General features: G+C 41.7%; 1 protein-coding gene across 1 annotated transcript; it reads left to right on the forward strand.

Moving 5' to 3' along the window:
- Positions 1 to 73: 73 nt before the first annotated feature.
- smchd1 (structural maintenance of chromosomes flexible hinge domain containing 1) lies at positions 74 to 26,197 on the forward strand. The gene is given in 50 exon segments (XM_048267023.1): positions 74 to 739; positions 2,960 to 3,035; positions 3,462 to 3,620; positions 3,940 to 4,022; positions 4,159 to 4,292; positions 4,409 to 4,523; positions 4,767 to 4,886; positions 5,214 to 5,380; positions 5,543 to 5,636; positions 5,841 to 6,054; positions 6,194 to 6,311; positions 6,667 to 6,850; positions 7,983 to 8,054; positions 8,209 to 8,334; positions 9,683 to 9,796; positions 10,233 to 10,339; positions 10,439 to 10,521; positions 11,990 to 12,103; positions 12,244 to 12,321; positions 12,423 to 12,542; positions 12,767 to 12,911; positions 13,063 to 13,153; positions 13,813 to 13,885; positions 14,002 to 14,141; positions 15,118 to 15,252; positions 15,380 to 15,607; positions 16,059 to 16,204; positions 16,501 to 16,572; positions 16,575 to 16,585; positions 16,734 to 16,852; positions 16,959 to 17,121; positions 17,741 to 17,785; positions 18,173 to 18,221; positions 18,327 to 18,484; positions 18,854 to 18,969; positions 19,106 to 19,167; positions 19,593 to 19,680; positions 19,768 to 19,899; positions 20,479 to 20,634; positions 20,750 to 20,864; positions 21,078 to 21,197; positions 21,302 to 21,384; positions 21,533 to 21,655; positions 22,461 to 22,642; positions 22,937 to 23,046; positions 23,924 to 23,994; positions 24,697 to 24,871; positions 25,085 to 25,243; positions 25,621 to 25,740; positions 25,870 to 26,197. Coding segments are annotated over 50 exon segments (5,772 nt in total). The 5' UTR covers positions 74 to 637; the 3' UTR covers positions 25,875 to 26,197.
- The last annotated feature ends 556 nt before the right edge of the window (positions 26,198 to 26,753 follow it).

Below are 26,753 nucleotides of genomic sequence, written 5' to 3' on the forward strand. Positions count from 1 at the left end.
TCTGAAGGTCTGGAATGCATGATAAACATCCGCGCGTGGTCTGGTCTGGGGGGAAATGTCGAAATCTTGCAAATAGATAAGTTATTGAGTTAACCAAACTTGATAGACTTTTCCCATACGTTTGAACTATATGCACAAGTGCCTACGGTGGCCTTGTAGCAGTTGAAAACGGAAAAATGTCTACATTGCTAATATAACTTATGTTATTTTACAATGTGCGTTCACCTTATAACGTTAAGTTAAACAACAAACATCTAATGTTAACGTTAGGCTAAGAGCGCTTGCAGATCGGTGGCTGTCATAGCTGGTAGTTAACTTGTCTACGAATGTACGGTTGAGTACTGTAGAGGGTTTTTTTCCCCTTCTTAACTGTTGCCTGTTTACGTCAGGCCTAGTAGAAATTATCTGACTGCACGAACGTTACCTAGAAGATAGCTGAGAAAGTAATGACTAGAACTAGCTATCGCGAGCTAACTTAGTAATCGTTCACGATACCCCTTAGCATCAGCCAGTTGCGTAGCAGAAAGACGGAGGAATCATGGCGGAGATGCAGTCTCAAACCAAAACGGCGGGTCTGAAATTATTTCAGCCAAACAATTCTTCTGAAATATTAACGTTAGCGAGTTCTCAGAGAGGAATGAGAGTTTTTGACTGCCGTCCTGAGAGTAAACAAGTCACCGAGCAAGTCGTGGAGGCCACAGGCAAAAAATTGGAAGGGTTCCTTCAGGATGTATCAAAGGTAACGTTAACGTTAGGTTAGCTCGTTAGCCAGCTAGCTATCTAGTTAAACATGGCATTATATGTCTGAACATGTAATTTGTAGAAATAGATAACAATAACAACAAAGTAAACTATTTGACTGAACGACTGTTTAGTAGACCATTGTTACCAAGTAGTTACAATATAGTGGGATCGGAGGGACATTGCAAACGTTAATTAGGCTAACGTTAGGTTAGATAGAAAGTAACCTCATGTGGTATGGGTCATTCCGTGTCAAATCGGATAACGTCTCAATTTTTGTTCAAACCTTGTATATATCAAGAATGGGTCTCAAAACCAAGGCCAGTAAAATATTTCTGTTCAAATCCTGTCTTATTTTTAGCACTTCAGTTTTACAGCCTGAAAACCACACTGTCTAGCCAGTCCAAACGGTGGAAGACAAACATGTTCTCACTATGAGCCATTAAAAGTTTGTATAGCATTCTGATTGATTTTCTACATGGCCCTAGATTTGAAAAATAAATAAATAATAATTGCAAAGTGTGAGTGACACTAAGTTTAGTATAAACGTTTTTAGACGGATTTGGTATCAATCATTTTATTTTACATAAACGTACTATATTTTATTAATGTACCTATTTGAACTCTCCACATATAATGGGCTTGAAACTTTAAGGATTAAACCAGTGTTATTCGGTCATTTTCACAGGATTAAGGATCAAACAACCATACTAAAAGGGTATGTGGGGTAGATAGCAGGAACACGAAAATCAACGTGGGAATAGCTCAGTTCCCTATAAAGTGTGAATGATGTACCATATTTCATTCATACAATAAATACACTTACTTTACATTGTATACATATGGGTTTTCATTCTTGGCCCTGAGGCAAAATAATGATTTTGATTCAATTTATTAATCTATGGTACAACACTGCCACGTTGTACACTAAATGCCTATACACTGAGCTACTTTCACATAGAATTCCAACTAGCTACCCCACATACCATTTTACATTACATTACATTACATTTAGCAGACACTTCTTGACCAAAGTGACTTACACATGTCAGCTATATTACAAGGGATCACATTGTCCCTGGAGCAACTTGGGGTTGAGTGCCTTGCTCAAGGGCACAAGGGTGGAAGCCGGGAATTGATTGATCTTAACCCCTTAAATTCCAATCTTAACCCCTTACTCTAACCCTAACCCATGGAACAATTGGCAAGTAGCATGGGACAGTGGGCGGTACATCCATAAACATGTGATTTAAACATGCATTGACAAAAATGGGGATATGGAAATGTGTAGTTGTTTACAAAGAGACTAAATGCCTTATTTGACAGATAAGATTAAAACCATTCTAGATACTCACAAACAAAGTGTCAGTTTATAAATACTTTATGCTATACTTTATACGTTATGTTGTGATCAATTGTGTCAAAGGCTGCGCTAAGATCCAAAAATACTAGGACAGAGCATGCCATCATCAGATGTTCTTAAAATGGACCTTCAGCAGTGCTGTCTCAGTGCTGTGTTACTTTCGGAAACCAGATTGTATTCACAACATACCACATGATTGGCACGATGTATTCACATGTCAACTTTTGACGGTGGAAGGGGCAAAATATGTGTAGATGACTGCCATGTTTGCGTTAAGAACTAACCCCATACATTTCTATGGGAGATTCTTTGACCTCATTAGAAAGTCTCTGGTTTTATTTTCTTTAATGTCTTTACTTCATGTTTATTGGGGAATGAGGATGAAAGAATGAGGATGAATTTGAGAAATGAGTGATTCACAAGGCATTTTAGAGAGAATTCCCTCCTTGAAACCCAGAAGTTAGCAGCTCTTAATTCTAGTCCAGCCCTAAACACACATCTATTTCAGTCAGTATAAGGTTAACTACTTTTCAAGGTAAACTACTTTTCATTAATGATGTCCAGGCAGTCAGGTGCGCGGAGCATGAACAAATTATGATCAGTCAATTATGATCTCCAGTAATGAATGCCAGGGAGAGTGGTGACAATATTTCATGTTTTCAAACTGCACAGAGTATTAGTAAACTAGTTAAAAATGTCTGAAATACACTTCATGTTAGTACTTAGTAAACATCCTAGTTGATCAGTTCCCAGGACTTAGTAGTGGAAATCATGTAGCCTTGTACATAAATGGGTTGTTTACTTAGGTCCACCAAAAAAGTGTATTGTGCTCTAATTCTAACAACTGTCTTTTAGGCGTTTTCTATATCTGGCAAGGAAACCTTTGTGTTGACGACAACTGACAGGCGAGTTATTGATGACAACGTATTTGGTGAGGTTTTGGCTATGTACTTACTTAAAGTTTTGTATCTATATTGCTGATTGATTTGCAGATGACTTTCATTTGGTACTGTAGTTCATCATGTTTTATAGTTAATGTTTATAGTTTAAGACGCTAGTCAGACACTTTTGTCATGGTTCACTGTGTCAAAGGCTGCAGATAAGACAAGTAAAATGAAAATTAAACTGATGGAGCAGAGGCTTTAGCTACTGTCAAAGCTTCAGTCACCGATAAAAGATCAGTTTCGGTAGAATGTCCCCTCTTGAAACCAGACTACTTAGGGTCTCGTTGGTAATAAGAAATAGTATGAGTATTACTTATTAATGACAACAGTTAATGTTAATTGATGTGATATTGTTTCAAATGTGATATTAATGACTTTTAGTCTGTACAGTGATATAAAATATGTTGTTTCAGATGAGCTTGAAGATGGAATCACACTTCAGCTTCTGCGCTCTGCAGACCAGGAGTTGCCAGCAGCAACCCAAGAGCATATTAAATATGTACCCCACTACTACACGCTGGTGCAGAGTGGCATGTACGAGTATTACGCCAGCGAGGGACAAAAGTCACTGCGTAAGAATCCACAACTTCCACTGGTTATAAACTGTAATGGTTGTACTCATCTCCAGAGGCAGACATCCCTGTTCCAGAAAGTAAAAGTCCTACCTTCTATTCTTTCTACCTGTGCACTTAACACGGGTGATACCACTAATTATCTGATCTACCTGGCTGCTAATTAGGATGAGCTGGTTTACTAAATGGTTGGATCATATACTTGGCAGGACTTTCTGAACCCGGGATGTCCGCCTCTGCTTATCTCATTCAGTGGTTGATTGAAAGAAGTAGGCAGATATCATTGTAATGGCCTTTTGGGGGCTCTTTTTCTTTGTAGCCTACGCTTTTGCAGAGCTTGTTGACAATTCCCTCTCAGCCACAGCCAGCAAAGAAGGACTCCGGACTATTGAAATTCGGCTGGTATGTCAGTGTTAGAATTCCATTAAAATTCCAACATTTAGTGGACAATTGTAATACCAATATTTGGTGTACTTTAATGTCGATGTCTAGTGTTGTCATTCCTCTTCTTATGTTTTTCTCTGTTGTTTTTCATCAGTTGTTTGATGAAAGTCAGGGTAAACATGCAGCGGTGGTACTGGATAATGGCTGTGGGATGACCTCGAAGCAGCTGAATAACTGGGCTGTGTACAGACTGTCCAAGTTCAACCGGGACAACAGCACCATCCACAGGTAACACCAGCACACCAGGTCCTGCAGAGGCAACTGCTTGAAGTGTGTGTGTGTGTGTGTGTGAGAGAGAGAGATGTAAGTGTATCTATTGTGTGTGTTTGTGTGTCTGAAACTAGTGATCACTCGGGGTATGTGCGGCCTGCTCCGGTCCCTCGGAGTCTCAACAGTGACATCTCGTTCTTTGGTGTTGGAGGGAAGCAAGCGGTGTTCTACATAGGGCAGTCTGCACGGGTGAGTTGTCATCAGTGACTGAGCACATTTTAAAAGAAAAACAATGTACAAACCTGTGCTCCATAGAAATCCAAGATGATATTTTCATTCACAGTTATTCTTCAATATTTAGATGTTTATGCATATGACACTGTACATTTGTGATCATCTCAAGATATGTGTTTTATGAGGTGTTTTTTATTTATTTATTTATTTATTTTCAATCTTGTAATATTGAGATTTTATGCTTAACCAAACTTTCAGATAATCACCAAGCCAGCAGCCTCCCCTGATGTGCATGAGTTTGTCATGTCCAAAGAGGACTTTGAGCGGAAGGAAAAAAACAAGGAGGACATTTACTGTGGAGTCATCAGGAACAGGAAGGTGTGTCTGAATAAAATTACCAGGCTAATTGCCAAAATTAAAGATATTAGGAATTTTATTTAAGGTAAGAAACGACTCATTTTATTTTGCAGAGGTGAGGTACCTCAGAGATTCCAAAACAAAAGAGGACAAGGGCAGCCACAATAGATAACCCTAGTATCATTTATTGTATCAGTCAGTAAAGTATTTCAGACCATCTGACAGGGTTTACACAAAATAACAAACCGTTGAGAATGTTGCAATGTATTTTCAATAGAGTAGTAGTTGTAGTTGTTGTTTGTTTGCAAAGTCCTCTCATACAGCTGGTTGTCTTTGTGTCCCTCTCAGCCTGGTGACTGTGCCCATATTGTGGTGGAGGAGGAGCTCTTTCTGCAGGCCCTTATTGCTGAGGAGGAAGACAAGGAGAGTTTCACTGCAGTGGTCATCACTGGTATCCAGTCAGAACACATCACCTACCTCAAGCAACATTTTGATTTGTGGACCAGAGAGTTGGCGTGAGTCGCAGACACACATGTGGTCATACACACATGCACAGTGCACTTTGACTACTTTGTACAGTTGATCAGACTCGAGTGAATCCTCAGTCATTGTCATCTTCTTTTGAAGAATTCTTCTCTTTTCTGTTAAACTGATATCTTTGTCCTTATTTCTCACAGCCACATATATCATTATTATGTACATGGCATCCATGGAAATGATATGAGACAGTCCGCTAAGAATGTTCAAAAAGAGTCAAATGTTGACATTCAGGTAAGATGTATGTACTTTTGATGACGTCAGTTCAATGTAAACCTAGTGGCAATATATGTGCTATAATTTGTGAGACCCATTTGTGAGCAAGTGTGCCTTGTCACTCATTAGCATACAAAGCGAGCATAAATGGCAATAAAGTGCATATAATCCCCCACACACACACACACACACTTGTTTACTATTTGTTTCCTTCCTTCTTAGATCTCTTTGGTGGAGAAGTCTGGTAAGCAGTCACGTCGTGTGAACCTGCGCAACGTAGACAACGACATGCAGACGCTCTATATTAACTCCACCTCGGCCTCCTTTGAGTTCCGCGCCCAGGCCCACGGCGAGGCCACTGTGGAGGGACTGATCAGGTACCACCCATTCCTGTATGACCGGGAGACCTACCCCCAGGACCCCTACGCCAGCCCAGGTGACATGGCAGCTCAACAGACACTAAGCTACCACATGAGTGCTTTCATCTTTAATGAGCTAGTGGTTAATCTTGATTATTTCTTTTGTGAGTACCATTTAGTCTTGTAACAGTTCATTTTGTGTGTGTGTGTTTGTAGGCCCGGCCGATGAAGAAGACGATGAGTGTGAAGTTTTTAATCCAGTGGGACGGGGCAAGAGGCCTATTTTTGAATGCTTCTGGAATGGCAGGCTGATTCCTTACACCACCGTAGCTGAGTAAGCTGGCAGCAGAGTCCAACATTGAAATAGAATTAAGCAATAAGCCCCGAGAGTCTTTAGGTTACACTGATTTTACAACAGCTAAGAGACATTATTAAGCACGACGCGCAAGCGGAGTCTGACAAGATTTCTTATCTGACAAAATTTCATAAAATAAAGGCACAGCAACGAGAAATGTAACCATTCATTCATAGATAATCATTCCTCCGCCAAGAAATATATTTCCTCTATCTGAATGGTTGCAGCCAATCACAATCAAGGACCAGAACTATCAGTTTTAGAAATTCATATAGGCCTGTACATGTCTGTGGGTTTGTGCGTGTTTACATAAATGTGTGGCCTCTTTGCACAGGTTTGAGTGGTGTGCATGCCCAAAGAAAGCAGGATCAGTACCAGCAGAGTGCTACAATCGGATCTCAGGTGTTCTCTTCACCAATGACTGCTTCCCTGTCAGCACCAACAAGCTCACCTTCATGGACCTGGAACTGCAGCTGCGAGACAGGGAGACCATCTTCACCCGGGTCATCAATGGCCAGGTAACATACAGACCAGGGATGGAAATTAGCCCCTGCCAAATATGGGTGTACTGTAATTGTGTACTGGCCAGTGTTGACTAAGACTATGACGAAAAAAATATTTGTCAATGAACCTTTTTTTACGGATGAAAACTAAATAAAAAGTCAGATATGATGACGGAAGACTATGACAAAATATAAATGACTCTTTAGTCAACGAATAAAAATAAGACAAATGTTAGGGAGGGACGAATGGAGAAGAGATCCAATCAAAACTACTCTTTTTGTCTGACAAGTTTGGAAGAAACCCAATCAGAGCGAATCTTTGAGGGTAGGTTGATCTATGCAGAAGCAGCAGAGCCATTTAAAAAGCCGTGGCAAATGCAGGCAGCTAAACAAACGCAGCAGCAGTTGTTTAGGAGGAGAACAAAGACAAGCTTGCAGAACTTCACACCGTTTCAAGGACGTTTTCACAACATTATATGCCCAGACTTGGTTACACAGCTGTGACTGATTTCAGCTGTCTTCGCTCATTAATCGCATTTCATAGTGACATTTGACCCAGTGCACTCTGGCTATCGTGACTGAAGCAGGCAGACCAGAAAGCACTGCTTTGAATGAAACATTCCTACATTTTAAAAAGAACACCCAGACCAGTACTGTTGACAGGAGCATCAATCTACTATTTCTGAATCTGCAGTAAGGAATTTCCGTTGCCTATCGTAGCAGTTCTCATTTCTAAAGTAGCACCCCAATGCAAAACAATCTGGAGGTAGTCTTACAAGTTAGCACACCTCTTGATGATAAAAATGCTAGCTGCCAGCCTTGTCAAAGGTAACTTAGCTAACGTTTTGCTGAGCCTACCTTAACTGCTTAACAAACTCCCTTAATAAATTGAGTACATGTGTTGCACACTTGAAACAAAATGTCTTCAAAAGTATGTTGAAGGTGGTTACATTTATTTCCATTCCAATAACTTCACAAACTACATTTCCGTTTGCACTTGTAGGCTTTTTCTCTCATTTTTCTACTGTACTGTACGTCAGTGGAAACCTAATTTGATTGGTTGGACAAGTTTAGAACCCCTGATTTCCTGTAGTTCTGTTTTAGTTTCTGTTCCTACTTAATGTGTTTCTTTTTCTCTCTTCCTCAGGACCAGAGAGTTAAGATTCAAAGGGAGTTCACTACTTGGATGAAGGAATGCCATGAGCAGTATGATAAGCAGGTATGTCCTTGTGTTTAGACCAAATAAGTCTACAGCATGATGTATTCAAGACACACAGTGACCTTGAAGTAGTTTTCATCATACCTTTTTAATGAGTTTTCAAGAAAATGCTCTGAACTGACCAATTTCTGTGTGTGTGTGTGTGTGTGAGCAGATCAAGTTCATGGGTTTCCAGGGTGTGACCACCCGCTCAGACATTAGCACCAAGAGGCTCCAGTATCCCTGGGCGCAGTTCAGCACCATCAGATGGGATGGCAAGATGTACAAAGCTGGCCAACATGTGAGCCACCTGTGTCCTCAAGTGACTCGGCAATACTTTCAATAGGAGAGGACATTAGCATAGTAACACCACTATACAACAATCACTTCACTGGGGAGGCTGTTTCTCAGAATTGTCCCTTTTCCCCAAGCCATGTGTGTACTAACCTTGACTGTCACGTGTAGTGTGGCCACTGTCTATTATCCCAGCAGTCGCAGACCAGAGATGATGAAATAGTACGCCCAGACTAAATGTTCTTGGGAAATCTTTTAGTTTGGGGCCATGCTGTGCGGATGATTTATTCTATGCAGCATTGTTTTCTGCCATTTTAGCACATTGTGACCCTAAAAAGTTACATGTGCTGCTGCCCACAAATATCACTCCTTGTGTCTTCCTATTTTATTGCTTCTGGTCTCAGAATGCTGCAGGATTGGAGGGTGTCCTTGCTGGGTAAGAAGTATAGTCTCATACGGATGTATTTGGTAGTCTAAAACCAGTACCATAGCACCCAGTTTTTGCAGCAGACAGCATTGCTTTTAAATATTTAAAACCGTGAAAGAGGGAATGGAAGCATCCAGAAAATCTTGCATAGGGCAAATGTTCATAGGGGAAATAATAATTTTCATGATGCATCGAAATGCAATAGAAAATGATTATGCATTGATGCAGACATTTTAATAATTGATGCGGAAAATATGTAGGCCAAGGCTACTTTGTTTTTTTTTTTAACTACCGGTCCAAAAGTCAATATAACTGAAGTGAAACTGATAGGACTTAATTTTTGTAGGCTAGGCTACTTCATTTGTCATATTAGCTAAATACAACCCACAACCCCACCCCCAATATCTTTAACATATGACAGGCTACCCATGAGTTTCAGTTTAGTATTTAGTTTTACAAGGGAATTTATATTGTACACCTAAATGTAAAAACAATTACAAGTTATATCCTATTTGTAATGCAAGAGGATACACAATATTAGAGTAGACATAGGACTCTTGATAATCTTCTTCGAAAAGGGACACAGCTGACTATCTAGTGTTTTTATACTTGTATTTAATAATGAAATCTTAAAGGTTAAAATGCATTGAGAATCATTTAATCGTGATGCATCATTTAATCAAATTGAATTGATGACATGGTAATCTAATCTAATTTTGTGCGATCAGTGAAGATTCACACCCTAATATTGCCGTATGTTTCCTTAAACATTTTAAGTGCTTTGACAAGTGCTACATCTAGCTGACTTAAACACTGTTGTTTTTTCTTAAAAAGCAATGCTGAACATAAATTACTCATTAGGCTCTCTAATACTCTTTGAAAGAGGTAGCTTGTTTGCTCACTGGATATCATATACCCTTTCCCTCAGGTGAAATCTGTGAAGACTCAACCCGTGATTTTTGGCACCATAAAGGAGTTCTTGCTGTATGGAGACCATGAGGGTGATGTCTTTGCCACGGGGGGCTATGTCCAAATCGCCATGGTGAGGAAGGGAGCCACAGGCATTCAGTAATATTACTCTACAGCAGTGGTTCTCAAACTTCTGTCATTCACCACTTTGGAGGTGGGGAATTTTTAACCCCCTTCACCCCGGCAAAATGGTAACGTTAAAATATTATTTTGACATTTTGGTTCCATGTTCTTTTTCCCGTCTAAGTCCGCTGGATCTGATGATGTTTTAATGTCGGTCTGTTTATGACTCCTATGTTTGTGTGCGGCTATTTTGTTTTGAAACTATGATCTTCCTTGACAAAAAAGAAAGGCATTAATAAAGATAGGCCCCACCTGTCATGTCTCTATTCCCCACTAGTGGGGCCTGCCCCACAGTTTGAGAACCACTGCTCTTGCTGTTTGTTAGTGCTGTTTACATGAGTACCTCTGGCCACATGTGGCTTTGTTTTTCTTCTGTGATTCCATAGCAACCAAAGGAGCTGTATGATGAAGTTCGAACCATTCCTATCTTCAAGATTGACAGGCAGGCTACTGCAGCAGCTATCAAGAGAAACATTGAAGATGAATTAGCCAAGTGAGGAATATAATATTTTAAATGAGTAGTTGTGTCTGTGTACTACATGTACATTGTGTTGAGATAAGTATGCATTGTCCTGTTTCTGGTTTTGCTCAGGCTACCCATAGAATTGAGGGTCACCTGGCCCGAAGGGAACCCATGGTCTGACTATGCAACCAAGCCTGCTGGCACTCCAATGGGTAAACTCAAACACATGCTGTCTTTCTCTGAGGAGTCTCTGATTTCTTTCTTTCTCTCTTCTCCTGTTTCTCTTAGTAGCGTATTGGCCCGAATATAAGACAACCCCCCCTTTTCAGTCCAGATTTTTGAAATAAAATAACTTTTTGTTGACTAAATCTTGTTTTATAGAGTTTATAGAACACATTAGATGAATTAATTTATAGGCTGTTTAACACAATTTAAATGTAATTTTGAGATCAATTTCATTCTTCTTTTGGGAAGCATTTATCACATTTCAATAAATAACTTGTAGGCTAATATGGTAATATGTTAATGAATGCCTTGGTATTTTTATAATGCAGAGACCAAATTCCTTGAACAATTTTATCATCAAAATTCTATAGCTGATGTTTTTAGGAAGGTCCCACCTTTTAAGGTTTTAGAATATCTTATTAGCATAGATTTAAAAAAAAAACATTTAAGTTGCTGTAACACACAGTGCTCTGGCCATTAAATAGCCTTAGTTGCGGAAATGGCCTTAAATTAAACAAACAAACAAACCAAATTCCTTGTATACGCAAGTATATTTGGCCTATAAACCTGATTTATATTTACAGTTACATAATGTTATTTTAGTGCAGAAGATAGACTGGTATTTCTACCAATTATGAAAGAAAAGAACCATAGCCACAATAACTTTTCAATAATTACATTAACCATACACGTCTAACTGTACAGTCTTGAAACAAGCAGTTTCAACACTGACAGATGTTGGCATGTCATAAAACCACTGGTGTTTGATTAGCATTGCCCATCTGATCCAGGAGGTGTGAGTGAGTTTTCCTTAGTTGATCACAAACCACTGAAATGACATTAGCTTCTCCTCAAAGTCTGAGGAAAAGCACTGGGCAGGACTTTTGCGACGCAATGAAAGTCCATTGTGCCGTATCATTAAGGCTAGTTTTGAAGTTGATGGGTTTGTTTAGCTCTTTAGTGATCTCCAAAGCCTTCAGCTGTATGACAGCTCTGGTAATGGGCATTCCACCAATACATTTGTCTGTCACATATTCACTCTATCTCCTGTCAATCTGTTGGAAACAGACGCTTTTAGGACCACAGACTTTGCTGATGACTGCATTTTTAAGACGGTCTTTCTGCGTTTGCCATCACGTTAATCACCATATGATTTGAAAAAAGCCATCATAGCTCCTTCTCAATTGTTGATTAACTTGACCTTTTGAACCACTTTGTTCGAGATGATCTCTTGGTCTCCATCATTCAGGCTCATGGCACTGTTGTGAAGAAGGATGGAGGCTGTTCACTTAATTTAAAACACTTCAAAATATCAATATGGCGCCACCTACGGGTTTTTCCTTTTTCTATAAGATGACCCCACTTTTTCTGACATATTTTGAGGGGGAAAAAAAAAAAAAAAACCTTGTCTTATATTCGGGCCAATACGGTAATTGTATTACTGTTTTGACACAGGTCCCATCCAAGTGGAGATTCTGAATAAGAAAGGAGAGTCCATCTCTAAGCTACCTGTGGCCAGTAACACTGCAGGACGGAAATTTCTCATGGAACTCAAAGTCATTTGGCACTGTGAGTCAATGTAGAGCTACACTTGAATCATCTGTTGACATTGTAGTGTTAGGTACTGAGGCCATGATTAAGCATGTCTGGGATGATTGTGTGATGCTGTTTGTCTGTTTTTTTGTGAACATCTTTTTTTCTCTTCTCAGCACCCAGAGGTAAAATCCAAACAAATTCTCACATTGGGGTGTACTCAGCCAAATGGGACTACTGGTTTAAAAAGATGGGTAAATACATTGTTTTCAGTGCAATAAAAAAAAGTTCATAAAGTACATATTTTATATATTAAGCAAATTGCTTCATGATGTTGTTTGTTGTTTGTTTTTAGAAAATCTGAACAAGCTGGGGAAATACACACTCTATCTGCAGACGATACTTAATGAGAACAACTCGAGTGAGTGGGCTGGGAAGCAACTGCCTCACTACACTCTCAACTTCACCTTAACAGGTACTTTATGACCTAGAGTAGACAGTTGTTGGGACAGTCTTTACCTCCTCGGAAATGAGATGGCCCATCTCAAGGGGTTCATGAATAAGCTTCAAACTTCATATTAAACTGAGAATAACACAAGCTGACTATTTTTAGTGGTCCGGTCTGTGTTAGTTGTTGACATGAATATTTTTCATGTGGTTCACATCTGTTTGATCAGATTTTTTGCATTTTCCTTCTAGAGGGTGATGCTGAGACATTTTCAGTAGTTGCCGTGTCCTCGCCTGTCCAGGTGGGGGCACCCTTCTCTCTCTCGCTAGAGCTCAAAGATGAATTTGGGCACCCGGCTCGTCCACCATCCGACCTAAAGACAAAACTGGAATGCAGGTGTGTACCTTTACATCTTTCCCACTGGCTCTTTCTGTCTCTGCTCTTCCCCCTATCAGTCTGTCTTACACACAGTCTTGCGGCAGTGCATAGATGTGTAAGTGGATGCTGCTATGTGAATTCTGTTTTTGTGTGTGTGTGTGTTTTTCAGCACCCTGGAGGTGACTCATGAGGGCACTGCCGTCAATGGAACAACTTTCACCATCAAAGGTGTAAGAGCCAAAGGCTCATTAAAAACCAAGGTGAGGAAGTATGTAGAATATTAATTTAATGTAGAATGTCAATGAAATTTCGATATACTTACCAAGAAAAGATAAAAATGACAATGGTAATCATAATAATATAATGATAATGATGTAATATAATGTAGTTAAGTCAGAGGGCAGCTGAACGGTTGAGGGATAGTAGATGATGTAGCCAGTTTCTTGGCTGTCTACAATGATGTATGGAATATAATTTTTAATCACCTAGATACTGTGCTATTTCCAAGCCATTTATTTATGTATAGGCTTATTCAGATAATCTAGAGTAGGTAGACTCTTGATTGCCAGATTGAAAGAAGTAATATTGTGTGAAATGGCACTAGAAGCTACTGTAGCACTGTTAGAATGGCATTATTGTCATCAGGCCTACATCTGGTTTAAGGTTTTTACACACCAGGGACGTTGTTTTTCATGCAGATAATTTGACGTTTCTAACGTTTTTGTTATGGACATTTGCATACAGAACACACACACACACACACACACAAACAAACACACAGGGAGAGGAGATATATACAAGAGTATAAGAGAACACTTCAGAAATATTGTCTTCTGTCCATTGGTTGATATAAAGTATTAATCAGGCCAGCCAAAATCAATTTAACTATTAGTTAATTGAGTGTGTTTGTTGCTTGCAGGTCCACACATTGAAGGTTGTATTAGAAGGCCTCAAACATGACTCGCAGTCTGTGCAGATCAGCATGCTTCCAGGTGAGAACATATATGCATGTTAATACATGCAAAAGTCACAGACATACTCAACACCATTGCACTTATCTGTGTACACATTCATGTGCTGTTCACTCATCACGTGTGTTGGATGTCAGGTCTCCCCCACACCCTGCGGGTACTTCCAGAGAAGGAGCTGATCACTGTGGAGAACAGAACAGCCGTGAGCTTCAAAGTGGAGGTTCTGGATGAGGCTAAAAACATCACCACACACTCCAAGCTCATTGTGCGCTGCCAGGTAAGCATGCATTGCAGTATATAGAAACGCTTCAAATTACAGTAACTCCTTGCCCCCCATATAGTAATGAGCATACTCTCGTATGTGTATTCCAGTGTTTCCCACAGAATGGTGGGAACTATTTGTGGTGGTAGGTGACAGGGGTTGTTCAGTTTTGATCAAATTTGTGCAATGTGGTTATAATGCTAACCAGATTTAATCACGATTTAGCCAGTCATCTTCTACTATGTCAACAACAATCCTTGCAGGATTTTTAATGTTTTCTTTAAACATGCGAAATGGCCTTAAATTAAACAAACAAACAAACAAATCTTTAAACATGCATGCAAGTTTGTTTAGGGAGAGAGACACAAGGAGATGCTGTGCAAAAGTGCACATAGCTCTACAATGAAAGGATTTCATCCAATTTTTAAGTAGTACATCATAGAAAATCATTGTGTGGTGGTCAATGCTGGTATTGTGGTGGGCCACCACAAATAAGTCAATGTATGAGAAACACTGTATTCTCAAAAGCACAGATACTTATTGAGATTTATGGTGAATAACACACCACTGAATGCATCTCCTGTAACATACGGATTGTGTTACATTTCCTCAGTTTTCCTATTTCAGTTTTAGTTATGATTTCATTTTGGGAATATTTCCAAAGAATTGCATCAGCTCACAAAGTTATATTTAGAGAAATTGCATCATTTGTTATGTTTAAGGAACATATGGAGCAGCGTTGTCATACTTGGCATGTTAGAAGACTTTACTGCCAAAGTCATTGCCATGTTACATTGCGAACAGAGATTACATATACTAAAGCACTTAATGCAGACAGGGTATGTCGGAGGGAGGGTGTGTGTGTGTGTGTGTGATTGGTTGGTTGGTTCAGAAGAAGCTAAAAGTCAGGATTCTGTCAGGTGTGTGTGTATACCTCTGTCCTGATGTGTTCAGTACTATTGTTTGTATGCATGTGTGTTTGCATGGGCAGTTTGCTGGCGTGCCCGAGGTGCCACTGGAGGCTGTGGACTGCAGTAACACAGGGGTGGGAACGCTGCTGGGGAAACCCCTCCAGCTGAAGAACGTCAAGGCTGTACAGGTCATCACTGCTGAGTTTGACCTCCCTGTAAGTGTCTATAGTCCTTTTGGGCTCATTAATCATGTACTGCTTAATGTTGCATCCAGCAAATCGTTTACAGGCAGATGATCTCACAAAGTGTTTGTGTGTGTGTGTGTGTGTGTGTGTGTCGTAGAATCACCAGGGAGTGGCATGTGTCCAGCGGAAGCTGTGCGTGCTCCCCAGTCGCAATGTGACCCGTGTGGAGGTGTACAGAGTGGAAGCCCAGGGCGACACTCCTATGGTCATCATGAATTTGGAGCGCATTGACTGGACTGCTGGTGACACCCTGGGAAGTCTCTTCTACAAACTGTATGACGAGGGAGAGCGAGAAATTCCCATCACCCCAGAGCTCTCTCAAAAATGAAGGTGGTGTGGATGTGTTGTGACTGTTCTCATAAGTCTCATAATTATGATGGAAATTTTATTGTGCAGGCACAACTTCATATACAGAGTTTATAACATTTAACAATTGCGCCCGTCAAAGACGTGTGCAGTCCCAATTGTTGGGAAGCACACAAAACGAAACCCCCCACATGCACGTTCATGATGCAATTCTCGTCACTCACTGCGTGCAAGAGGCACAAACGCGGGAGCCATGTCATGGCATTTACAGTGAGACTAGTCTCTTTGAGTTTGTGGAAGCAAGCAATGTGGCCTTGAGCTCTACCCACATGTTATCACTGAGTAAAATTAGTGTGTGTTTTCTGTTCTATTCTCTATTTGCAAGTTCAAACATTTGCTGGGAATGTCTCATCTCAATTCGTGTTGTTGGCGGCTGGTGGCTGACGTGTGTTTTCCACGTTTCCTCCTAGGTGAACTGGAGTGCCAACATGAAGAGTGGCGATGTGGCGATGGGACGTCTGCCCTCTGTGTGTGTGCCCACTCTGGCCCAGGGCGAGCAGTTCTACCAGGTGGCGTTCCAGGGCCAGCCCTCAGTGGAGACCTCCTTCATCATCGTGTAAATGGCCTGTCCTCAATGGGGTTCACACATAACTATTTGGTGTTAATACTGGACATTCTGTGTGGTAATATTTGGAATTCTGTTGTTATAGAATTGCTAGGTTGTATCCACATTGTATCAACGTGTAATTTCTGCTTGAAAACCATTGTCCTTTTGCCAATGGTACACTGTCCAAATATCACTGGCCACACTTGCATTCAAGTCATTCTTTCATTTTCTTTCTCTTACCCTAATAGTTGGCTCACCCATTGATGCATCCCTATTGCTTCTGTGTGTTGTGTACTCGTATGCAGGCCTCGCCCAGATGAGCCAGATTGCCTGAAGGTGACACTGAGAGAGACATCTGTCAGACTGGGAGAGGTGCTGGCGGAGACATTAGTGAGTGAACCTTAAATGTCTTCTCAAATCATTTTAAGAAGATGAAGCCCTCCAACTGGCTTGTATTTTTGTCTGAACTCAACACATGATCATATTTCTTCCTTTGTTATAATGTAATTCTATCAATATTGCTTGTCTCTGCTCATAGATATAGAGCTCACGGATCAGTATGGCAATAAGACCGATGCTTTGACTGCAGAATCGGTCAAAACTATCAGTGTGTCTGCTGATGGACTGGACAAATCCTCCATTGTCATTAAGTGGCAGGTATTACAAGTATACTGTCCCTTCTGTCTGTTTTCTTTCACATTTAAATCCGTGTAAGATCTTTTCACGGACAGTCATTGTGCATTTGTGTGTTTGTGTTCTGCAGGACAGTACGCAGTCTGTGTGTGTGCGAGGGCTGCGCTTCATAGATTGCGTCCCTGGCCAGAGAGAGGTGCGCTTTGCGTGGCAGCACTACGAGGAGTTTGTTCGCGTCCGAGTCAACGCTGGACGTCCAGCCAAAATCACCATCCAGGACGGCCCAGAAATGGTGAGTGACCCACACTGCCCTTCTCTCTCGTGCTCTCTCTCGTGCGCTCTGTCGAGCTCTGTCTCTTTCATTTTTATCCGCAAATTAAACACTTGTGGAAATACAGCCATTCCCATGATGTTTCTGTCCCCCACCTTAAAATACATATTATTATTCCACTGCTTGGTTGAATTTCCCATTGTCCTACGTAATTTAGAATGACCATTAACCGTATGTTATTTGGGTCTGTTCACAAATGAATGCACTTACGAGGTTCCGCTTCGCGTCGGGGCCGTTTTACAACCTCGACTGTGCATTAATTTTTGTGAACAGACCACCGTGTCGTCCATTATCCCTTACTTATTAAAATACATTATTGTTTATTATTGCTTTTTTCCCCCTCATTTTCATTGTTTATTTCATTAGGCTATTGATTGAATTGACATGGTTGTTTATTATTGCTATTCTCCTTATTACAGTCTGACCAACATTTTAACTTGTTCCCTGTTAAATTTAAATATTATATTGTTTTTGTATTTGTATGTTGCTTTGGACAAAAATATTTTCGCTTGCGTATCCATAGAACCGTAAATATTTATTTTTTCCCCTTTAGTCCGACCGATCTTGTCTGTAGTTTTTTTCCCTTCAGGTGCTGAATGGTCATGGTGTGGACACAACCGGCCTACGTCTTCATTCTCCAGCTTTGTCTGGATGAATGGGACAACCTTGAAATTGGTTGTGGTCCCAGACCGGGTCCGCAACATGGTTGTCATTAGGCGGTCATGGGGCTGTCCCCACAACTTAAGGTGACACTTTTCTGCTCTCTGCTATAGTATGGCTTAATAGAACGGCGTTTTTGGAACTTCCTTAGAAACAGCTGTGGATTTCATAGTCTGTGATGTGTTTTTTTGTAAAGATGAGCGCTTGTGTTTTGAGAAAGGCTGGTCTTCCTGCATCAGAATGAGGTTTGATGTAAGGTTTAAGATATGCATTTGTGTAAATTCATTCCTACATTAATCACCATGACCAAAATTGATGAATCTTGAAAAAAAATATTGACCTACCTTTTGTAGACTCAGAGGGGAAGGCCAGCTTCACACTGACACAGGTCACAGCACCAAAGTGAGTAAGACGCAAAGCAGCCCATAATGGGATTTTGAATGATTAATTAAAATGTGTCTAGTCCCTCACGCTGTCTGTCTGTCTGTCTTCCTGTCTCTTTGCCAGGGGGGAGTATCAGATGGAGTTCAGAGGCAAAATGAGCACCAGCCCTATATCAAGTCCAGTGTTGCTGCTGAATGTGATGCCAGATCCCTGCAAACCAGTTAATCTAACGGTGGACTATGACACCAGTGCATTGTTTTATGCGGGCGGGACTTTTCCAGGTGTGTGTGTGTGTGTTTGGAGAATGCTATTCCCATGTGACTCATGCTCTCCTATAGGCTTTATTATATTTGTCTATTGACGTATAGAAATATTACAATAGTTGTTCACTTGCTAACAGTAAGTTTCTCGGTATAAACTGTGGAGGTTTCACATTGACAACAAAAGGAAGACCCTTTAGGCTAAATTGGTCCATTTGACTGATGTCATTGTTCATAGGAGACCATTCTCAACAATATGTGTGTGTGTGTGTGTGTGTGTGTGTGTGTGTAGTGTTTACAGAGACCATTCTCACCGATATGTATGTATGTATGTGTGTGTTTAGTGTTTACAGAGACCATTCTCACCGATGTGTGTGTGTGTGTGTCTAGTGTTTACAGTGACAGTCGTATCTGAAGATGGAGGAGCGGTGAGGAACATAAACCCAGCCGGTGTGTCAATGCTGCTGTGGAAGGGTCAAGCCACTGGTCAGCGACCTCCACCTGAGGTAAACAAGAGCTAGAGTTGGCCGGGAGGACTAGTAGGAACTCTACCCTCCCACCTATCAAAGGCTTTCACATTCATTTTGTGGAGGAGTGTACCCAGCTGTTCATACATGCTTTGTTTGTGTACGTTGTGTGAAGGCATCAACCCTGAAGTGTGGTAAACCTAAGAAGACCGAAAAGGAAGAGTGCCTCTATTTCAGGTAATTTCAACCTCACAACTTTGACCCTTAACCTTGAGTTCTGGCCATTCAAATTGGATATCCAATTTGTGTGAAAATGCTGGAAATTTGTGTAAAGGCGAATAAAACAATTTGCTAGATTGGGGTGGCTTAACTCACATTTTGGTTTTGGTATAACTAAGCTTGATTTAGAGGCGTATTTATTTACATTCACATTTGTCACTATGTGGTTTTTGAGGTGTTTCCATTAAAATGCTCCCCGAGCGCCGCTGTTGTTGCAGGCAGCTCACTGCGCCGGGATTAGTGTGTGCTTCACCTCGCTGTGTGTTCACTGTGTGCAGTGTGTTTCACTAAGTCACGGATTGGGATAAATGCAGAGACCAAATTTCCCTCACAGGATCAAAAGAGTATATATACTTAAATGGAATTTTATCTGTTTTCTCCAGAGATAAGGTTATTCCAGATCGAGTGGGGAAATACACTGTCCAGTTTGTCCTTTCTGTAGACACGACCAACACAATTTGGAGTAACCAGGTTGGTCTTTCTCTCTCATAAACACACACACACATTCACATACACTAACTCCCTGGTTTTCTAAAGAACACGCTTTTTCTCACACAGCACATCATAAGCGTGGTTCCCAGCAAGGCTGTTAAGCTGGTCCCTGAAACCCCGCCTGCCACCCCTGTGGTCTCCAATAACAACGTCCTGGCCAATCGGACGCTAGTGGAGAGTCTGTGGCTGAAGATCATGGTGAGCTTCGATCTCATCAGCTCTAATACAGAATGGAAAATGAGCAGTGTGCACTCTGCACGTGTGCCGTGTTAGTGTGACTCCATCCAGTGCAGCATTCTGAGAATGTACAGACGTAAAAACATGACTCACCCCTAGTTGAACACCTCTGTACAAATTTCCTTAGCTTGGAGGTGGTTGTGGGAAGGAAATTATTGCAGGTTCTGCAGTCACTGCTGTAAGCTCCACCACTGACATGCCCAATAGCCCTCATGAATGCCATGGCTCCAGAAACACATACAAATGCACACGCCCGGATTAATGTAGCACTTGGTTAATATTTTTCCGTCTTTTATTAAATGAGGTCTACAAGATTTACCACTGACATGCCCTGCAGCTTTCGTGGCTAAATGCTTTGACTCAACAGGTTAAAAAACTCAGTTATATAAACCTAACAGCTTAACCTTGCTTTTTGTACCTTTATTAAATGAGGCTGCACAAAATCTGGAGTTAAGTGTGTGTGTGTGTGTGTGTGTGTGTGTGTGTGTGTGTGTGTGTGTGTGTGTGCTTTTGTTTGTGTGTGTGTGCGTGGTCTGGCAGGATGAGTATAATAACCCAGCGGGTGAAGACTATAGTGGACAGGTGCGTGTCTCACTAAAGAACCCAGCAGGTTGTAGCCAGAAAGACCTACCTCTGTTTGAGGGCAAAGCCTCCACTGCCACCTATCAGCTGACAAATGGGGAGGCCCACATTGAGGTAAATGTGAATGTTGAGACCTTCAGTCTGTTATTACAGTATCATCGTCATGTTAGTGTAAATGCAAAATGTTTCTTTTTCTGTCTGGTTACATATTTATTTTCCTCTGACGTAGAACCTGGCTCTGGCAGAGAACAGTCCAGGTTGTGACGGAACCGAGTACATTTTAATCTTCCAGGCAGACATTCTCGAGCTGACACCCTTTGAGCTTCCCTTCAGATTTTACAACGGTCAGTCATATTCACATCCTACCCTCAAGCGCGCCCACATACAGGACTATTGGAGACTAAATTACCTTCTAATTTCTAAACAGTATTGTAACCAGCAGAGTCATTTTTCCATTTTCTGAACCACAAGAGACTCTGCCCAGTCATTCTTAATAACTGTGTGATGCATGAGCTGATGATGTTGAAAGTGATGAGTGTTTTTGGTGGGATGACTAGATGTGGAGAATCAGAGGCAGATGTCAGCTCTGACCAAGAAAAAGGATTGCCTCTCGATCTCCATTGAGGTTTACCGCAGTCTGTTTGACACCAACAACCAGCTCATCTCGGAACTAAAGGGTACGTAATGTTCTCCCCTCATGTTTGTAAAAGGTTTGTTGCAATCCATTTTAAATAGATTGATGTTTTAACTGTATGCATTGCTTATTTTTTTTGTTTCTTAGGTCAGGTTCAACTTGCTGAAAGCAAAGAAAAGCAGCTTAAATCTGAAATCCAAAAAAGTGGCCTTGGCTGCACATTTAGCACTGTAAGTGGACACACACACACACACACACACACACACACACATTTAGCACTGTAAGTGGACACACACACACACACACACACACACACACAAAGAACATACACTCACAAACAGGTTTGATTTTAGTTTCCAATCACGTCTCTCTTTCTAGATTTCTGCAATTGGTGATCTGATCAATCAGAAGAGAGCAGAGATGGAACACATTAAGAGGCAACCCCGCCGGACATGCAGCGTCCCCGACCCCTTCAGAACAAGCCCTGATGTCCTGGGAAAGGTACATGGGGTGTGGCTGTGGGACGAGTGTGAGAACTTTCACTGCCATAGGTGTCCACTGGCAATGTATATTAGAAGACAGGTGTGTGGGAATTGATAGCTGTGAACCTGCAATCAGATCAGGTTGATTGATGACAAGGCCACCTCTGCCCTCTCTTGGTCCATCTTTCCTGTCATTCTCTCCTCTCATACACTCTAATGAGAGGCTTATGGTGGCCGGCCCCAGGCTAGAGAGGTGTGAACTGGACATGAGCAGATGGCCATCTCAGCACTTTGAGCCCCCAAACAAAAGCATTTCTCCTGACTGGAGCACTGAGACCTCACAGCAATGGCTCTGGCTTGCATTTACAAAGTCTTTGGTGTTCTCCTTATGAAAATGTCATTTCTCACCTTGTTTCTACTGTAGCAGAGGGCATAATATCAGAGACGTTCTGATGAGGAGACACAGCACTCCAAAAATTCTCCATAGAAATGATTGGGGTTAGTTTGTAACGCCAGTATGGCAGTTGTCTACACACATCCCACTCCTTTCCGACATGTGAATACATCGTGCAAATCATGTCTTGTGATCTCGCCGCTGTAGCAAGGTTGGTGTTGTGAAACCTTGCACACACATAGTTCTGCCCAAAATAGATGCCCGATAAGTGCCCAAAGTGTGTTGCAATATGGCCACCGAGTGGAGGGACTTGCCTAAAAGGACTTTGATAATATGTTCTGGACATCAAGTTATTTGAAAGTGAAGCTGGGATAAGATGGGATAAATGACAGTATTTTAGCCATGGTCCAACCTCTGTTCCTCTTCGCAGGTAGCCCACCTGGCCAAAGTGGAGGAGGATGATGCTGCCAAGGTCATCTCCTGGCACCTCCTGGGTGACATGGACTGTGTGGTCACTGTGACGACAGCAGCAGCGCGAAAGATCTATGATGACACACATGGTCGACAGCAGGTCATGCCTCTGGAGACAGTGTTCTGGAAATGTTCTGCTAGGTACACCAACACGCACATTGGACAGACTTTGTTGGACACACATTATTTTAACTGTAATAGTTGGACACATTGTTTGGACACACAATAGTTTGCATGCTTGCTGTGTGAAGTACACAAATATTTTCCAGTTATGATTTAAGCATTATGAGCTGATGTTTTTATAAGCTGCTGAAAGCACATGAACCTTTTGTCTTTTCATTAATTCTGAATCCCATGTTCAGCTGGCGTCCATTGGATTGTTTACAGATGTTATTTTGTCATAATGTGTCACTTTCTGGTATTGTTGTCCCCCAGGCCGTTGCCCCACATCAGAAATGGCATGAATACTTTCCCTCCAGTGGGAAATCCTGTTTTCGCCCGAGACTTGCTCATCTTCCCGCAGTACGCCGATAAATGCCAGATGGGTAAGGATGAGTGGATGCCAGTGTTGTGTGTAGCCTATTGACACCCTGGAAAAGTGTAAATAACACTAACTTTGGACAGTAGACATAGTATACTCCACACACTAATACACGTAGCAGTGCATGACCATTTTTCCCTGGCAGCGCATGGTCAGCAAGTGTGTGTGTGAAACAATTTGACCTTGCATGGAAATGATCTCACAAAGAAACTTGTAAAACTGACACTAAGTCAGTCTGGCCTCATCTGCATAGTGTTGTAGTGTGTGTGTGTGTCCATGTCCGTGTGTGTGTGCGTGAGGCTGTGTTTGTGTGGTTGTTAGGTAAGTGAGTCATGGGTGTGTATGTGTTGGACTCGCTCTGTTTCTGAGTCATATATCCCTCTATTTTCCTCCCCCCCGTCCCCCCCTCCTGCTCTGCTCTGCTCTGATCACTGTTGCTCTGTAAGCACTTCCAGATGGGACCCCCAGTGAGTAAGGGGCTGGCGGTGGGGGAAGTGGGCACAGGATGGGGGTTGGTGATTAGGGGCTGCCTTACTAAAGGGGGTCCCAGCTACTGCATCCAAATCTGGCCCACATCCAGCCATTCACAGCACTAATGAGCAGCTTTAGCTGCTCATATTCATGCATGCAAGAATGACACTCACATACATCAAATGTACTGAAAGCCAGTAGTCCCTCCTCGTGCTGCTGTGGGACATTCTCATTATTTCTTTCCTCTTTCTCAGAATGAGCTCATGGCTCTCAAATACACAGCTGGCACCACTAAGCATGACCATTCTGACTAACCTTCCATCTATCAGGCTCTTGTCAAAAGTGATTCAAGTGTTTTTTTTTAATGTACTCTGTGTGTGTGTCTGTGTGTTCCCCTACTGTGAATCCAGTCTTTGGAAGCCTGCTGGGGGACACAATTCTTATTGATGACCTTGACTCTGCCAACCACTATCGGAAGGGGGTGAGTGTGTGTGTGTGTTTAGAAAATGCTAGTCTCTGTGTGTGTGTGTGTGTTTGTGTTGTGTGTGTGTGTGTGTGTGTGTGTGTGTGTGTGTGTGTGTGTGTGAGAGAGAGAATTTCCATTACTAGGGCCCCAGTAATAGATCTCACGTTTTCACGAGTGTAAACCGATCACTTATTGGTCCTGTGTGTATGGATAGATTCTGTGTTCTATCACTGTGAGTTTGTATATCAATAAACAGGCCCCTAGGTGTGCATTCACCTGCAAAATATCCCTCTCCTCAAAATAATGGCTTTAGGGATTTAGTTGTTGATAAATCTCTTGCTATAAAAGCACCAAGAGGAATGATACAAGCCAACATCTACATATTTGCAGTTAAATAACGTTTATTTTTGCACACTGAAAGCAGTTTTCCAAAAATGTATTTACCAGAGTAATACAAAGGGAAGACGTGTACTCTTAGGAATTATAACTAGTTTATACTGAGGGACTTGCAATGGCCAGTGGCAAGTTTTTTTTTTTAATTGTTTGGGTCCCAGTTCAGATCCGAATAGAATTTCATTCAAAACTCATCTATTACATTGAAGCTTATCTTTGCTTAATTTAGAATTGAAAACGGAGATTGTTGTAGCATGATGACGGCAGTGTATGGGTTCCACCTCCCGCGGGGTCAATTTTCCTTGTTGTCCCTTCGACTGTCAGGTGGTGCAGAGCAAAAGTCAGTGTCCCACCCTGTTGACACGGCAAGGGGACCGCATCCGCAGCAACGGGAAGTTTGGCGGTCTGCAGAACAAAGCTCCCCCCATAGAGAAGCTGAGGGGTCATGTGTTTGGAGCCCCCCTCCCCAAAGAGTACGACGCGGCCTGCCGCCACGTGGGTGAGTGCTGTGGGAGAGGAGGCTTGTCTCGAACAAGAAAGGACCCAGATCCTCCAGAAACACGTTGTAAATTAGACTTAACGGCAGCTACACTTCCTTGTCACAGTTTATATTTGTTTGTGCATGTGCAGACCATATGGTGAACTGTATCAGTTTGCATGTCTTGGTGAAATGAAATGAATGAATGCATGTTTATATTGTTTGTGTTTGCAGAGCTGCTGCAGCAGTATCGCGGCACGCTGGAGAAGTGCCAGGCAGTGCAGGCGGATTATGCCGCCCATGTGGAGTACCTGCAGAGCCCGGAGATGCAGCAGAAGGAGCGCGAGCTCAGGGAGCAGAGGAAAGAGCTCCAGGACATTGAAAAGAAACTTGGTATGCTCTCACATGCTCTGGAATCTGTGATCGTGTCAGACTGACATTCAGTCTGTTTTGGGCAGGGACTGTTTCAGTAGTGGGGAGTCTCTCGATGGCTGTCATTACAACATGACGTTAATAGCATACTGTTACTGGTACTGTTCTTGAGGAATGATAATGATATTTAAACTAAATGGTGATATTTGGCAATGGCCCAAGCCCTTTTTTTAAAAAACATGCTTGCAATGAAAATCTAATGGCAACAACCCTCTCTAAGCATAAATGCGCACACACACACACACACACACAATGCATGCTGTGTAGGGGGTTTGTACTCTTCATACTTCTGATGAGAATGTACTTGTGTAAAAACATGTGGTTCTCTGTGTACACAGCGAGCACTCCTGTCCGTGCACCGCTTAGTTCTGCTGTGAAACGGGCCCAGGCCCATTCGGAAGGAGAACCGTCTAGAGCCCCATCCAAGAGAGCGCGTCTCAAGCCCTGCAGACTGCTTGGTAAGAACCCCAGATGACCCATCCACTCAACTCAGAACAACGCCCATGATGTGCCTGTGTCCTGGCTGCTATGACTTTTATTACTGTGGTGGCTAACTGCTTGTGTGTACAATCCCTTTTCCCCGACAGATTGAAAAGGATACTCTGCCTGTGGAAGCTCAGAAGAAGAATAATGTTTAAAGAGTATGATTATATGCTCAGTTCCTTTTATAAACTGATTTTATTTGTTTCTAGTAGTTTGCTCTCCTGTTGTATTTAATGTTTAATTTTATGAAATATTTGTTTGTTCTTTCTGAGAAAGACCTTGACCTTGCTTTACTTATTACTGCCTGAATTTATATGTGGATTCACAGATGAGAAAATATGTTGTAATATTACTGATAGAAAAATCTTCTGAAATACCTTGACCCTGTTTCTTTCTGTGAACAACAATAATAAAGGGAGAATTTGTATATTTTCAAAATGTGCCTTGTGATGTTGTTGTCTTCGGATGGAAGAATGCAGACTCGCATGTTCTTTAGCCAGATTTTCATGAAACTCATCTCCTCGCAACGCAGTTTCAGTTATCAATGGATAATCTAGTTATGGCCCCTTATCACTGCCAGAAAGCAGCTCAGTTTAGTCATCAATCTGGCAAACCTGTACAAACCTTACCGTATCACAGTTTTGACATGGATTTGGCATTTTAGGACAATTTTAGTACAGAGTGAGTCACCAGAACATTACCTTTTCATTTCTGCCCAAAACCCAGGGATTTTGGTTGTGGATTGGTGTAAACGGTGTTTGGTGTGCAGGGAGAGCGCTTAATCGGTTCATGTCAAACTTTAGTCGAATGAATACATGTGGTCTAGACATCGATTAAAATGTAAATGTGAGTTATGGTCCGCGATCCATCCAGCTGTTTGAGCGTGTGCCTCCGTGCGCTCCCACTTCAACGCCGTAACAGACATCCTAGAAGTTAATATTTTTCAACTTTTTAATTTATAACTGCTGTGTGTGTATATAGCGTGTAA

The sequence above is a fragment of the Alosa alosa genome, chromosome 16 (genome assembly GCF_017589495.1).
Source record: "Alosa alosa isolate M-15738 ecotype Scorff River chromosome 16, AALO_Geno_1.1, whole genome shotgun sequence".
Taxonomy (NCBI): Eukaryota; Metazoa; Chordata; class Actinopteri; order Clupeiformes; family Clupeidae; genus Alosa; species Alosa alosa.